At 45.6% G+C, this 13953-nt stretch overlaps 2 protein-coding genes across 2 annotated transcripts in view; one reads left to right on the forward strand and one right to left on the reverse strand.

The window, feature by feature from the left end:
* The window catches only part of LOC309855936 (uncharacterized protein), a 34632-nt gene extending 33064 nt beyond the window's left edge, over positions 1-1568 (reverse strand). Inside the window, exon 1 of the mRNA XM_082716530.1 lies at positions 1230-1568. Coding sequence (XP_082572656.1) covers positions 1230-1261 — 32 coding nt within the window. The 5' untranslated portion in view covers positions 1262-1568. The remainder of the gene's footprint in view (positions 1-1229) is intronic.
* Positions 427-2423, forward strand: LOC309856002 (uncharacterized protein). The gene is made up of 2 exons (XM_082716621.1): positions 427-888; positions 2161-2423. Exons 1-2 carry the CDS (start codon positions 541-543, stop codon positions 2293-2295), a joined length of 483 nt encoding a protein of 160 aa, XP_082572747.1. The 5' UTR covers positions 427-540; the 3' UTR covers positions 2296-2423.
* Positions 2424-13953: the final 11530 nt, after the last annotated feature.

Consider the following 13953-nt stretch of genomic DNA (forward strand, 5'->3'; position numbering starts at 1 on the left):
CTTCCTGCAAGCGCTTAACGGCAATAAAAGGATTACCTAAAGGATATATTTCACAAAGTGCCCATCACACACTTGCTGAAATACTACATCCGATGCTAAAAGCTCCTTTTGCAAATGATAGTAACTGGAGAACACGCCCACAATACCCTTAGAGCATCCCCAAACTAGCTCTTAATAAACATTCCCATGTAAAAAGCAGCTACTTTTAAAGGTCTGGTGACAAAGAGGCATTGGCTCCCTTTACAGTAATAGCAGAAATCCTTCAAGCAATGTTAATTGGAGCCTGCCGTCCGGGAGACGTGTTAGCGCCACATCGGGGGTGAGGGGCTGCCGCGGGTAGGGCCGCCACACTTGGGCAAGGTGGGGGCGGGGAGGGGGCGTTAAGGGAACCAATCCTACCCTCGACTTCGACTCAACAATTTAAAAGCCGACAGTGTCTGGCAAAACGCCGGGCACCCTCCTGGAGCGACCTCCCAAGTCCTCTTCCAGTACGGAGGGCGCAGGGGCTCCCGAGAGCTGAAGCCCGGGAGCTAGGGGCAGATGAGGACAGCAGAAACCGAGCCTCGAGGGCGGAGAGTCACGGCGGAGGCGGGAAGCTCGCGAGTCCACCGCGGGGAGCAAGGGGGCGCCGCAGGGCGACCTGCCCTCCACGGCCCCCACCGGCCGCCCGCAGCCGCTCCACCAGGAGGTCGAGAACTACCTCGGGCCCACCTGCCACCGCGGCGGTGCCGAGCCCAGGCGGCCAGGGAAACGCGGCCGCAGGCAACAGCAGCGCCGCCTGTAGGCCCCGCCTCTGGGTCGGGAGCGCCCGGCCTCCGGAGCTGCGCGCCGCCGCCGCCTCCCGCGCGGGCACCTGCGCGCGACCCCGCCACCGCGGGCCCTACCCAGGTGCGGCCCGCCGAGACCCCGGGCCAGGACTAGAGGGCAGGAGTGGGGCAAGGGGGGGGGGGGCGCTGGCTCTCCACGCTCTGGGCCCGCGTGAGGCCGGCGCCGCCGCCGGAGTGTGCTTTGTTTTCGCGGCCGGAGCGGGGATGTCGGGACGGGAGTGGAGCCCTCGCCCCCGCCCCCGCCCGCGCCCGCGAAGGGCAAGGGGAGAGCCCGGGAGGGTCTGGGGGTTGCCGAAGGGAGCAAAGCCTTTTCTGCAACTCCGCGACGTTGGGCCCAGCCGTCGCGCGAGCCCGCTCCGCCCCTTCTCCTTCCGAACCCCCCAGCCCCGCAGATGCGCTCACCTGCTCTCCGCGACCCCCACGCCGCGGCTCATCGTCGCTCTGCAGCTGGGAGGGGGCTCCAAGCGCCCCGGGCTCGGCGCTCAGTGCGCGCCGGGGCGGCTGCTGGAGGGGCTCGCGGAGGGAGCGCTACCCTGCACACTCGGAGGCGGCCGACGGGGGAGGGAAGAGGGCGAGCGAGAGCCACCGGGGGAGGGGACTGGCTGGGAGGGGGTGCTAGGCGCGCATCCGCAGCGGCCGCTGCAGCCTGAGGCTGCCGAGGCTCCGGTAACGGAAACGCACGCTCGCCAGCGGCCCCGCGCGCGCACACTGGCGTGCACACCGGCGTGCACACTCGCACACGTGCGCACACCGGCCCAGTCTTGGCTGCTGATCCGCACCCTCGCCCTGAGGCAACTCGGCTTGATGACCCCAACCCGCGGTTTCTGTGAAGAAGGACCAGCGCCATTCTTTCAGAAGGGTCAGAGAGCTCAAGTCATCCAGATTGGGGCTGGCTACTCCAGTATCTGGGGATTTTCAGCTGGGAACCATGAGACACACCCCCCCCCCAAGAGGTTCCCAAATTTGCTTCTTGGGATCTATAAACCCCCTGAAATTGTCAGGTTTTGAATCTAAAATACAAGTGCCTGGAATGAGGTGCCACAGCTATTATCCGATTAACAGCTGCCTTAACCCCCCCCCAAAAAAACCATGAAGATGGATGGATTAAACCAGTGGTTCCCAAACTTTGCAATGTATTAAATCACCCAGAGAGTTTTTAAAATAGCAATGCCCCACGTAGCATCTCAAACCAATTAAACCAGTGAAGTGGGACCCAGGCAGCAATATTTTTAAAGCTCCCATGTGATTCCAATGCTCAGGAAAGTGTGAGAACCACTGCCTAGACGGTTGGTGGCTCTCACCTATCACTGTTCTCTTTTACCCTGTTTTTCAGCATGGTTGCTTGTCTGTCTTCCATGAAGTGGTGGCTGTCACAGCACCTAGCCCAGGTCTGGCTCAGTACAGGGTGACTGGAGGAAGGAGGCAAAGGCAGAGTCCAGGATGCCAGCCTTCTCTTTGCTGTTTCTGAAATTCTCCCCAGGCTGAAATACCCCCAACCTCCTGGAAATGGCCTCATGTAATGCCTGAAGCTGGGGAAGAAAGTGGTTCATTGCAGCTTGAAGAGACATCTGTCTTTTAGGTTCCTGCAAAAGTCTCAGCCCCCTGCCTGCCTCACTATGACCCAAGGTCCTGAGCTGGCAATGTGGGCGAGCATAATAAAAGTCATAATCCCTGCTGGTGGAACACACGTGAGTCCAATACTGTAGTCGATACTTTATATTCTAAGAGCTACCCTGGCACTCTTACTGGGCCTTGGTGTTCTCCCGCTGAACATCAACAGTTTCACAGAACATCAGCATCAGACAAGGCCTCTCAGGGACCACGATGGATCAAGACAAGAACAAGACCAAGAACAACACAAGAAACAAGAACAAGACAAGACTCACCAATCATGTCTGAACATAGACAAAATGTGAACATGATCCAAGCCACAAAATACCAAACACACGGCTGTCCTGACTAATATGAGGGACTGCTGCTTCTTGGCCACTCATGGCCTTAGCCTTACTCTAATCTGCCCTCCCTATGGCTAAGATTCATGAAGACACACATTCATAGAACGATCCCTGCTTTCTTAAACCTGCATCCAAGTCTGTTAACAAGAGCCCAGATCCTTTAATAATATTTTCTAACATCCTTTCACTGAGATACCTTCATGGTGTCCCTCACTGCAATGAGTAATAAATCCAGCTTGCATAACTACAGGTGTATTCCAAGTGGTCTTTGGCAAGAGGGCATTAAAAATAAATTTACTTAATCATTGCAATAACAACACAAGGTAAATATTACACCCTCTTTACATACAAGCTAACTAGGGTTCTAGATCATATAATGGAACTCACACCAGGCCACCAGCTGTCAGTGAAAGGCTGGTTCATGTTCACATGGGCTTGTGGGGAGCCAGAGTAGAATATTGCCTACCCACCAAACTTTGGCTTCCAGATGAGCCTGAGCTCTCACCCCAGCTCTGCCCTCTTCTATCTATGGGAATTTGAGCAAGTTACTTAACTTTTCTCAACCTCAACTTTGTTGTCCCTCCCCGCAAAAGGGAAGATGTCTAGGAACTGGTATTTTTTTAATTAAGATATAATTGACATACAACACTGTATCAATTTCAAGTATACAACATAATGATTCCATATTTGTATATATTGCGAAATCACCATAATAAGTCTAGTAAACATCCATCACCGCACAGTTACAGACTTTTTTTTCATGATAAGAACTTCCAGATATACTCTCTTAGCAACTTTCAAATATATAATACATTATAACTAACTATAAGGCATTGGCATATTTTGTATAAGCTCCCCAAGTGGCCCAACCCAGCCCCTGTTGGCCAACCCTGGTTTGGACTCCACTAGCCAAATCTCCCTTTCCCTCCTTCCCATTGACTTCTCAACCAATTGTAACATTGTTCCTGACCCACTGCCCACTCTTGCTGAGGTCAGCAGTTACCTTGCAGCTGCTAGATCTGAAGGATACTTTTCCATAGGCCATTGACTTGACCATTCTCCCCTTCCTAAAATTTTCCTTCTTTGGCTTCCAGGAGGCCCACGTAGTGTGGTAAGCAACCGAGGCCCAGAGAACTGAAACTCTTGATCCAACAGCCTGTGAGGCACCAAAGCCTATAAACAACCAGGTGAGTGAGCTTGGAAGGGGATCCTTTACCGCAGTTGAGCTTTTTCATGATTGCAGCCCCAGTGCGCCAAGTCACTTCCAGATTCCTGACCCAGGCAAACTATGACATAATAAATGTTTGTTGTTTTAAGCTGTTAAATTTGGGGGTAATTTGTTTTGCAGCGGTAAATAACTAATACAAACAGGAAACAAGATGCTTTGGTTAGTGCCGTGGAATCACATCACTTGTGCTTCAGCTTCGGTAAATTCAACCTTAGTTGGTTTGCAAAAGAGGGAGAGAGAACAGTTAACACAGTGTTGACAATTCTGCCTGCTATTCCGGTGCAATGATATGGTAAGATGAAAGAAGTGGGTCTGGTTTCATTCATCCGTCTCTGCCCCGGTCCTGGGCATCTCTCACAGAGGAGCAAGTCTGGATGCTGACTGTGCTGCTCATATTTTTAACTATCCATGTTTTGTACAAAGTGAAGAAAATGAAGTTAATTCACTAACTTGGGTTCTATATATAATGTGGTCAAAATAACCCCTGAAATCCCCTAACTAATCAATATCTGAGCCCAGGAGTCCTCCAGGCAAAGAGCAGTACTGACCATGGGCCAGGGCCAACTGTGGGCCCTACTGTGGGCCTCCTCCTCCTCCTCCTCCATTTGTACCTCCCACAGGTTGAGGAGCCAATGAGCCCCAAAGGATGTGCCATTCTAGAGACTTTTTCCCCCACCCAGTTTGTAGACCAGACTCAAGATGGGAGACCCCAGATTTCCTTTCCAAATGGTCCTGAACCCACTTCTAGGGCCTGCAGAGACCATTTTCCCAGGTCCAACTTTCTGTGGGTAGAGCGTACCCCCAGAGTGCACAGGCCAGAGTAAGAGGAGACCAAGGGCAGCTGCTTGACGGGATATGGATGGCGCTTGGGTGGTCCACGTGGGAGCTGAGTGGTCCACATGTGTGTAACAAGCCCTTCACCATGTGCACAAAGCAAGCAGTGGAAAACCAAGAGGGTGGCCCATGGACCCCGAGCCAGCTCTCCTAATGCTGCCTCACACTGGTGATGGACTCTGAGAAGTCTAACTCCACCTGGTCTTCCACATCATTTTACAGGAATATCTGTAAAGTCAGGAAAATGGAATGTATTTCATCTAACCTTTAAATATTTAGACATATTACATATGGAGATTAGTCTTTACTATAGCCCTGTGTCCTGCAAATGATCAGGGAGCCCTGGCCAAGAATTAAATTGTTTGTATTTACTTCAATTTACTCAGTTTTGGCCTCTCTTTGCCTGAGGAAGTGGAGGCCAAAGCATCATTTGAATGGGAGAGGACAGCAAGGGATAAAGTGATTACTTTTCCAACTCCTCTCCTTTTATTTAAATATATTTGTTTATTATTTTTCCCAACACATATGGTTAAACCCATGAAGATGGTGTGTCTTCTCTCTCTGAGGCCCAAATGAGGCTTGTTCTTGGAAACTCCTGTTGATAAAGCCCATGCTTGGATTTTTTGTTTTATGGTGGTTGTTTAGTCCTTTCCTTGGGGTAAGTACTCATCTCGGTTAGGAGTGTTCATTCCAGACCATTTTTCCCTAAATCTTCCTATATATTACAGAAAATACCATTTTTATATATGTTTGTCTCAAAAATTATGTGATATGTAATTGTTTTTCAGTTTGATTTTACTCTATAGTGTATCTCAAAGGCCTATCCATCTTAAGGACAAATTTTGCTATTTATCTATTTAGCACTATTCAATTCATATAATTTTTATCTCATTTTGATACTAAAGATACTATATGAAGTTTGTATGTGAGTTGTGCTTGTTTTTAGATTAAACAGTAGGTTTATTTATCTTAATTCTTAGAGAATGGAATGTTAATGGAGAGAGATTTGAAGAAAGAGGGTTTCCTGAAACCATCTTGGAGAATTCCTTAAATCCTATAACATCAGGGGCACCTGGGTGGCTCAGTTGGTTAAGCATCCAACTCAGTCTCAGCTCAGGTATTGATCTCAGGGTCGTGGGTTCAAACCCTGAATTGCGCTCCATGCTGTGTATGGAGCTTACTTACAAAAAAAAAAGAAGAAGAAGAAAGAAAGAAAAAGATACTGTAGGACTGAGAATCGTTTCTTGAAGTTGTAAATAGGAGATGATCGTGCATTTCCTGATTTACGTGTGGCAAAAACTACTCAGGTTTCTCTCCACATCTGTTTTCTCTCTGTCACAGACTCTTGTTTTCAGTACCAGGCCTGGAAAAGCAGATGCAGCCAAGATATCAACCCTAAGAAGTTCTTTTGCTACTGACATTTTCTAGTGGAAGTCTGTAGTTATGTATTCAAACAGCTCTTGGTTTTCTTCCTAAAGGCCATTGATCTATTTCCTGGGGTTCTGAGCCACCTTGGAGTTTTGCAATGTTTGTTTTCTAGAATGAGGCATCCAGTTTTTTGTTGAAGATGCTTTTCATGGCATCCAGGGACTTGCTGTGCACCGGTTTTTTCCAAATGACAAAACAAGCCGTCCTCCAGCTCCCATGGAGAAGGAGTGCTGCCCCCTGCTCCGCTGTCAGTCAGAGCTCACAATGGTACACCTTCCTTCCAGTGAAACACACCACTACTGACAACACGGCCCTTTGCCCAGAACTGCCAGACTGCCAGCGTTGAAGTTAAATCATTTATCTAGAAGAATCTCGTTGTAATGGACTGAATGTTTGTGTCCCCTGCCCACATAATTTAGATGTTGAAACCCTACCCTCTGATGTGGTGATACTGGATGTGGGGCCTTTAGGAGGTACTTAGGTTTACATAAGGTCAGGATGGTGGGACCCAACCCCCAAAATGAGGTAAGCATCTTTATGGAAAGAGGAAGACACCAGAACTCCCTTTCATCTTGTGAGGAAATAGCGCAAAAGTGGCCACTTGCAAGCCGGGAAGAGAAGTCTCACCAAAAACCAAATCTACCAGCACCTCAGACTTGCCCAGCTTCCAGAACCGTGAGAAATAAATGCCTGTTGTTTAAGCATCCGGGCTGTGACATTTTGTTGTGGCAGCCCAAGCTGACTCGGACACTCGTCTTTAGCCGTCTGTTGTTAACTAATGTTACTATATTTTGGGGAGGACTATTCTGTTTCTGCCTTTATCCAGCTAGACTTTATCTATTGTCTTCATTTACTTAGAGACAGAAAGTGTGTGAGAAGGAATTCAAGGGAATTAACTTCAGCTAGGAAGTTTTCATTCTTCCCTCCTACAATCCCTGACTTCCGCATTCTAATAGTGCACCTGAAGTGTAACTACTCCAAGATTGATTTCCAGATCTAGTTTCATGACACATCATCGTGTCTCCAATGATTTCTAGGACTGGTACAGAACGACAAAATATTGCTCAACACAATTTTAACTCACCTTTTTTTTTTTAAAGTAAATATCATCCAGGTTTTTTTGGTTTTTTTTTTTTTTTTGGTTTTTTTAGGAGACAACAAGATAATTGTAATTCCAGAAAAATTAGAAATGTTCCTTTTAGTATCATTTTATGTAAATCCTACCTCCTCATTTCTGATGACAGAATCCGTAAGTAAGGTCAGGGTGTTAGCTTGCACTGAGAACAAATTTAGTAAAGGCCTTGCCACACAAAGTGAGATCCGCAGGCCAGCGACATCAGCATCACCTGGAGACTTGTTAGAAGTGCAGAATCCCAGGCCCACCCACACCTACTGAGTCCCTATCAGCATTTTAACACAACCTCCTGGTGATCTGCAAGCACTGCACAGCTATGAGAAGCACTGACCTAAAGACACTGGGTAGTTCACAGACTCTCCAGGAAGGCCTGAGAGCCAGATTTGGGGTATTGCTGTCTGGAACACACCCCAATCATCCCACAGACAGGCTCAGTGAGGACCGGAGCCTGGGCAGACACTACGAGGCAGCAGACTCCATTAACCACTGGAGTCCGTGTGGGTCTAATCCCTTCTTCATCCCTCTAGCTTCCCAGACAAGGCATAAGGCAGATGCAGAAGGTTGCTAGGGCTCCCCACCTGAGAGGAGGCCAAGGAAACAGAGCGGTATATTCAGTTTAAGAAGTGACAGGAGGGGTGTGCCTCAGAAGGGGAGGGAATCTTCAAAACATAGGCAAGGGCAGCTGCTGGCTGGCCATAAAAAACTGCAGATCTCCACTCCCGACGTATTTCTTTTTTGGAGGAATGCTGGAGCCCAGCTCTACCATTACCTACCCAATCACCTTTAGCAAATTCAGGAATATCTGTTTCCTCGTCTTTCATATTATTTTAGTATGATGACTTTTTATTTACACTGAGCTTTACAGTTTGCAAAGCACTCCTATATGCATGTTCTCATTGGAGCCACAGAACAACTCGTGTAATAGAGAAGGAAGGTAGTGTTATGTCTGCTTTATAGGTCTGAAAAGAGAAGCACAAAGTGGTCGGTCTGCGAGTGCTGAGACCACGAATCTTCAAACTACTGTCACCCATAACCACAGTCACGTGAGTTAATACCTGTGAAAGTAAATTGAAAGTGCAATGTGTTGTTCCAGTAAAAGGTGCTCCTTATCAATCCTGTATTGTTTGACAAATACACTTCCTGGTGGGACTGAGTCACCACCATGATGATTCTGTGGGTCCCAGAATCCCCTTTCTCTCCTTGGGATATGGTAAAACTACTGCCAGGAAAAGTTAATAATTAGTATCAATGCTGGTGTGAATATTAATGAGCAATAAAAAATACCACAGGAACCCAGATGGAAGAACTAAGTAAACTAAAATTCTTTCAGTGTTTACAGTCACCTGCAGAAAGGGTCTGAGAAAATGTTAAGCATTTCTTCTGAACTATTTTTGAAGAACTACAATTTTAGGCCACCAATTCAATGATTTGTTCTGTGTCCTCATACTTTATAAAGTCTTCTGTAAGCTCCCGTGTCCAATTCTAGAAGGTAAAAAGGCAGCTAGCCAAGGGACCAGGACAATGATTAGACCAGAATTCAGGTTTTCTGTTCTCAAAATCAGTGTTTATTTTGAGTGTCTAAATAATGGGTCTTTTCTATTTTATTTTCTAGAAAGACACAATAGTTTCCTTTTATCTCTTTTAACAGTAGGCCACACCCAATGGTGCCTTCATCATCTCTTATGAATTCCACTAACTCCAGTCCTTTGTCATTGATGTTACATCAAGTGAAAGACCTTTCAACGGGGTTTTTAACTGGGTGAGGTCTCTAGGTCAAATATTTTTGGCAAAGCCTGCCCAAGGAATCAAGTTTTCAGCTAAAGTGGTAGAGGAACGATTATTACTTTTTCTTTTCTTTTTTTTTTTACTATTCTGAAGTCCTGGTTATGCAAATATGTGATAATAAATGTGACTACCATCCTCTCTAAACTGAAATAGTTTTATTCACATCCATTTATTTGCCTAAAATTGAGAGCTTTTACTAAGAAAGAGAAGAAAAATGAATATTAGGACAATCAGGCTCCTTCTCCTCCTTGAACTTCTCTGTGACTATGACCTTGGACAAGTTATTTGTCCTCTCTGAGCCTCAGTTATGTTCTTTGTACAATGAGGATAGTAGGATCATAAGCATATTGTTAGGATTTAGCTAGTGCATGTAAAGTCACTAGTTTAGTGCCCAGCACAAAATAAGTGCTCCATAAATGGTAACTACTGCTAATCCTGAAAGGACTGTATGACTGAAGCACTATATTGGAGGTACAACAAACAGAACAGTATGATGGCTATAAAACTTGAATTAGAGTGTCAGCATATAACAAGGATTATTTTGCTGGGTATCATATTATCGCCGTGCGTTCTCTTACGGCTATTTCAAGGAATTCTGGGAGCTAAATGGAATATTAAAATTAGATAGTTTCAGATTCTTGGACAACTGAGGTTTCATTTCCCTAGGTAGAAATGATAACCATACTGGTGTCAGATGTGTGTTAACCTGCATTATCTAGATACAATATTTAGATAGTAGCCTAGAACACTGACACTAGCCTCATTTGACAAAACTTCAGGTTGTCTCCAGATATTTGTAAGCATACAACAAATTCTTCAAAATAAACTCAACTAAAATAATTGTTTATGCATGCTGTATACACTGTGTATATTATTTTATGCAACATTTACTGAGCTCTGGTGCAAGCAGGTAGGTATTGGAGAAACAGTGCCAAATGAAGGTAGAGATGGGGTCTGCCTTGCTGGAGTGGAGAACCTCTTAAGGGAGATAGACTTTAATCACATAATTGCCCAAACATTATGAATAGGAAGTACATGGTGCTCTGAAAATGTACAATAGGGGAAAAGGCTACACAGGAAGATGGGGAAGGTTTTCCTGAGGAAAGTCATGCCCTTTTTCCATCTGAGGCATGAGAAGCACAGTGGATATGTTCTCATGCAATCTGGAATCAGTCCAGGTTTTTGTGGTACCTAAAGAGTATATAATTTGGGAAGCCCTCTTTTAGAAAATGAATACAAACATATCTTAATTTGAAAACTTTATAAAACACATTGACCATGCAAACACATTAAGGGCTCCATGTCAGTGAGCAGCTCCAAGGCTCAGCTTCATCAGCTTTTCAAGATGGGGTAAAGTAACTTGATGGCTTTTGAATGAACAAGGGAATTTTCCAGACCCTGCCCAGGGAGACAAGTACTCAGATTCCCTATTAGAGCTAGGGACCAGTGAGAACTTTTAAAGCAGTCTCTATAGTAACCTCAATTTTTAATTAAAAGACCCAAAAGGATGGGGTACCTGGGAAGCTCAGTTGGTTAACCATCTGCCTTTGGCTCAGATCATGATCTCAGGGTCCTGGGATCGAGCCTCAAGTTGGGCTCTCTGCTCAGTGGAGAGTTTGCTTCCCCCCCCCCTCAAAAAATAATCTTAAAATAACCTTAAAAAAAAAAAAAACTCAAAAGGGTTTGCTGGTTTACTCTAGGGCCCGGACTATAACTTTGATTTTTTGAAAGCAGTATTCATGGGCAAAGAGATCCCTCCATCTTTCATACCCATGATGTGCAACTCAAAGCAAAACTCAACTAGTGTGACCAACCATCTCAATTGGCTTGAAACTCTCCCAGTTTTAGCACTAAAAGTGCCTCATCCTGACAAAACCCCTCAGGCAAAAGGGAACATATAGTCACCCTCATCCAGCAGAGGGCAGCTTGTGAGTCCTTACCACTGGGATGTCTCTTCTGGTGAAAGTGGATGTAACAAGCATTACTGTTCACCCACTTTCCCTTCCCTTTTACTTCCCAACAGGAAGGAGGTATACATTTCTCTGCTCTTTTGAAGTTGGGTGATGTCATGTGACTCGCTCTGTCCAATAAAACATGAGTGGAAAAGATGTTTGTGACTTCTGGGTAGAAACATTTAAGAACTAGTATGTGTATTTCTCCATATTTTCTTCCTCATACCATGACACTGGCAATGTCTTAGATGGTGGAGACTGTCCATCTGAGTCCCCGAGTAAAGATGACATGGAGCAAAGCCCTCCCACCAACCCTCAAAGTCATGCAGTGTATGAATGCAGAATAATAATAAACTATTATTCTTTTAAGCCACTGCAATTTGGATAGCTTTTATTACTGCAGCATAACCCAGTCCATCCTGACTGATACAGAATGTAAAGCCAAGATCCTACTTAGAGTCTATAGAAGTGGTATGGTTTCAATGACTTTCTTGTAAAAAATCTCCTATATTATTTCTACAATAAAACTGTTGTACATATCCTGATAGGATGCTGAAAGGGGAGAAAATCAGCATCACTTTTCCAAACTCTCTGGCAGGAGAAAGGCTATAGACTAATCTGAAGATCTAGTGAGAAAAACTCCCTGGGCTTGGGATTACTCGAGCAGGTGCCACCCTCTTGACCTCACAGGATTAGACAGGTTCATGATGCCCAGCCCTTCAGAGAAAATGAGGCTCTGCCACAAGTCTACACTACAGATTACAAAATTTAACATGTACTCTCATAGTAACAGGGTTAAATTAGATTATATATACATATACATATATATATATATTTAAGCAAGTTTATGGAGGTATCATTTATATACTATAAAATAATTGTAAATGTACATTCCATGGTTTGTAGTAAACTCGGCCAGGTTGTGCAACCATCACGTTTTCACCCATTAGAACATTTCCATCACCCCAAAAAGATCCCTCTTGCCCAATCACAGTTAACACCCATTACCACACCCAACTCCAGACAACCATTGATCTACTTTCTATCTTTCCAGATTTGTCTTTTCTGGACTTTTTTTTTTTTTTTAAGATTTTATTTATTTATTTGAGAGAGTGAGCGAGAGCGAGCACAAGCAGGGGAAGCTACAGAGGGTGAGGGAGCAAAATCCCCTCTGAGCAGCCAGATGTGGGACTCAATTCCAGGACCCTGGGATCATGACCTGAGCTGAATGCAGACGCCTAAACAACTGAGTCACCCAGGCGTCCCTGGACATTTTATATAAATAGAATCATACATTATGTAGTTTTTTGTGTCTTCTTTCAGTTGACATCATGTTTGTAAGGGTCATTCACATTGTAGAATGCAAACACAAACATCAGTATCAGTATATATATTTTTACATAGCCATGTATTTTTTTGAAGAGGCAGGGTATGGTGAAGAAATCACAGGCTTCAGAGACTATTAAACTTGTGTTGAATTCTAACCCGTGAAAGCTCTCAAACTGTCAGTTCAATTAATTAACTGATCCCCAGTCCCCTAAAAGAGTAACAAAGTCTGTACTTGAATACAAGCATCTCTTTCATTCCCCAACATCTTCTTTCTCAAGGTTTATATGGAAAGGTGTATATACATTGGAAACACTATCTCCCCGTGCAGGGATGTGGAGAAGGGGCAAAATCCCAGAAACCTCACCTCACCTGGCCATTTCCTCCTCACTCTACACAACATTTCCTCAGCCCCGTAGACAGAGCACCTGGCATGGTCTCTCTCCTTCTTCAGGCCAGGTTTCCAGGGGTGCTGAGGAGTCCTGAGTAAACTGCCCAGAGACAAGCAGCAGGACGACAGGAAGGCAGGAGAAGCAGCAGACAGGATAACTCAGAAACCCAACAAAGCAGCAGCAAACAACGCTGCGGATACAGCCCAAAGAGCCTTCAAGAAAAAAAATTCTGGGCGTACGGAATTAGGTACAGATACCAAAACATCTGTATGTAAAGCTTTTAATTTCCTCACTATAGATTTTATATGCCCCAGCTGCTCCCACAGTGCATCAAGTATTTACTCCACTCGAAGGTAACACAAATGTAATTGAGAAGACATCATGATATTCCTGAAAGCATTTAAGCCCTAAGCTGAGGGAAACTGCCAGGGGAGGCACTTTTGAAATGCCCTCGTCCAGTGGTTCCCAGCCCTGGCTGCACACTAGAACCCCTAGGGGAACTCTCAGAAACACGCAGTGCCCCGGGCCACACCCCAACTGTGTTCGTTCCCCGGGACCGGTGAACAAATTACCGCAGGCATGGTAGCTTATGCAACAGAAGTTTGTTCTCTCACAGTTCTAGAGGCTGGTGGTTTGACATCAAGGTATGAGCACGGCTGTGCTTCCTCTGAAGGCTCTAGGGGAGAATTCTTCATCTCTTCCAGCTTCTGCGGTCTCGAGATGTTCCCGGGCTCGTGTCCACACGGCTGCGATCTCCACCCCATCCTCCCGCAGCCTCCTTTTCTCCCTCTGTCTCTTCCCTGGTGTCTCTCTAAGGGCACTTGTCCATGGATTTAGGGCCAACTGGGATAATCCAGGATGATTTCCTCTTACTTTAAGATGGCTTAATTACATCTGCAAAGACCTTTTTCCAAATGAGTTGACATTCACAGGTTCTGGGAGTAAACACACCTTTTTGGGAGTGACCATTCCACCCACAAACAGCTGCTAGAGAATGAATGTTCGTGTACTCCCCAAATTCCTGTGTTGAAGCCTCGCCCCCAGAGTGATGGTATTTGGAAGTGGGGTCTTTGGGAGGTGATTAGGTCAGG

This window comes from Mustela nivalis, assembly GCF_964662115.1.
Source record: "Mustela nivalis genome assembly, chromosome: 1".
Taxonomy (NCBI): domain Eukaryota; kingdom Metazoa; phylum Chordata; class Mammalia; order Carnivora; family Mustelidae; genus Mustela; species Mustela nivalis.

What these genes read in the sequence shown, in the direction of transcription:
- LOC309856002 (XM_082716621.1), top strand. Translation starts at nt 541, where the DNA reads ATGAGGACAGCAGAAACCGAGCCTCGAGGGCGGAGAGTCACGGCGGAG. An exon ending in CCACCGCGGGCCCTACCCAG is followed by an intron (nt 889 to 2,160) that starts GTGCGGCCCGCC and finishes CCTGTTTTTCAG; the next exon opens with CATGGTTGCTTGTCTGTCTT.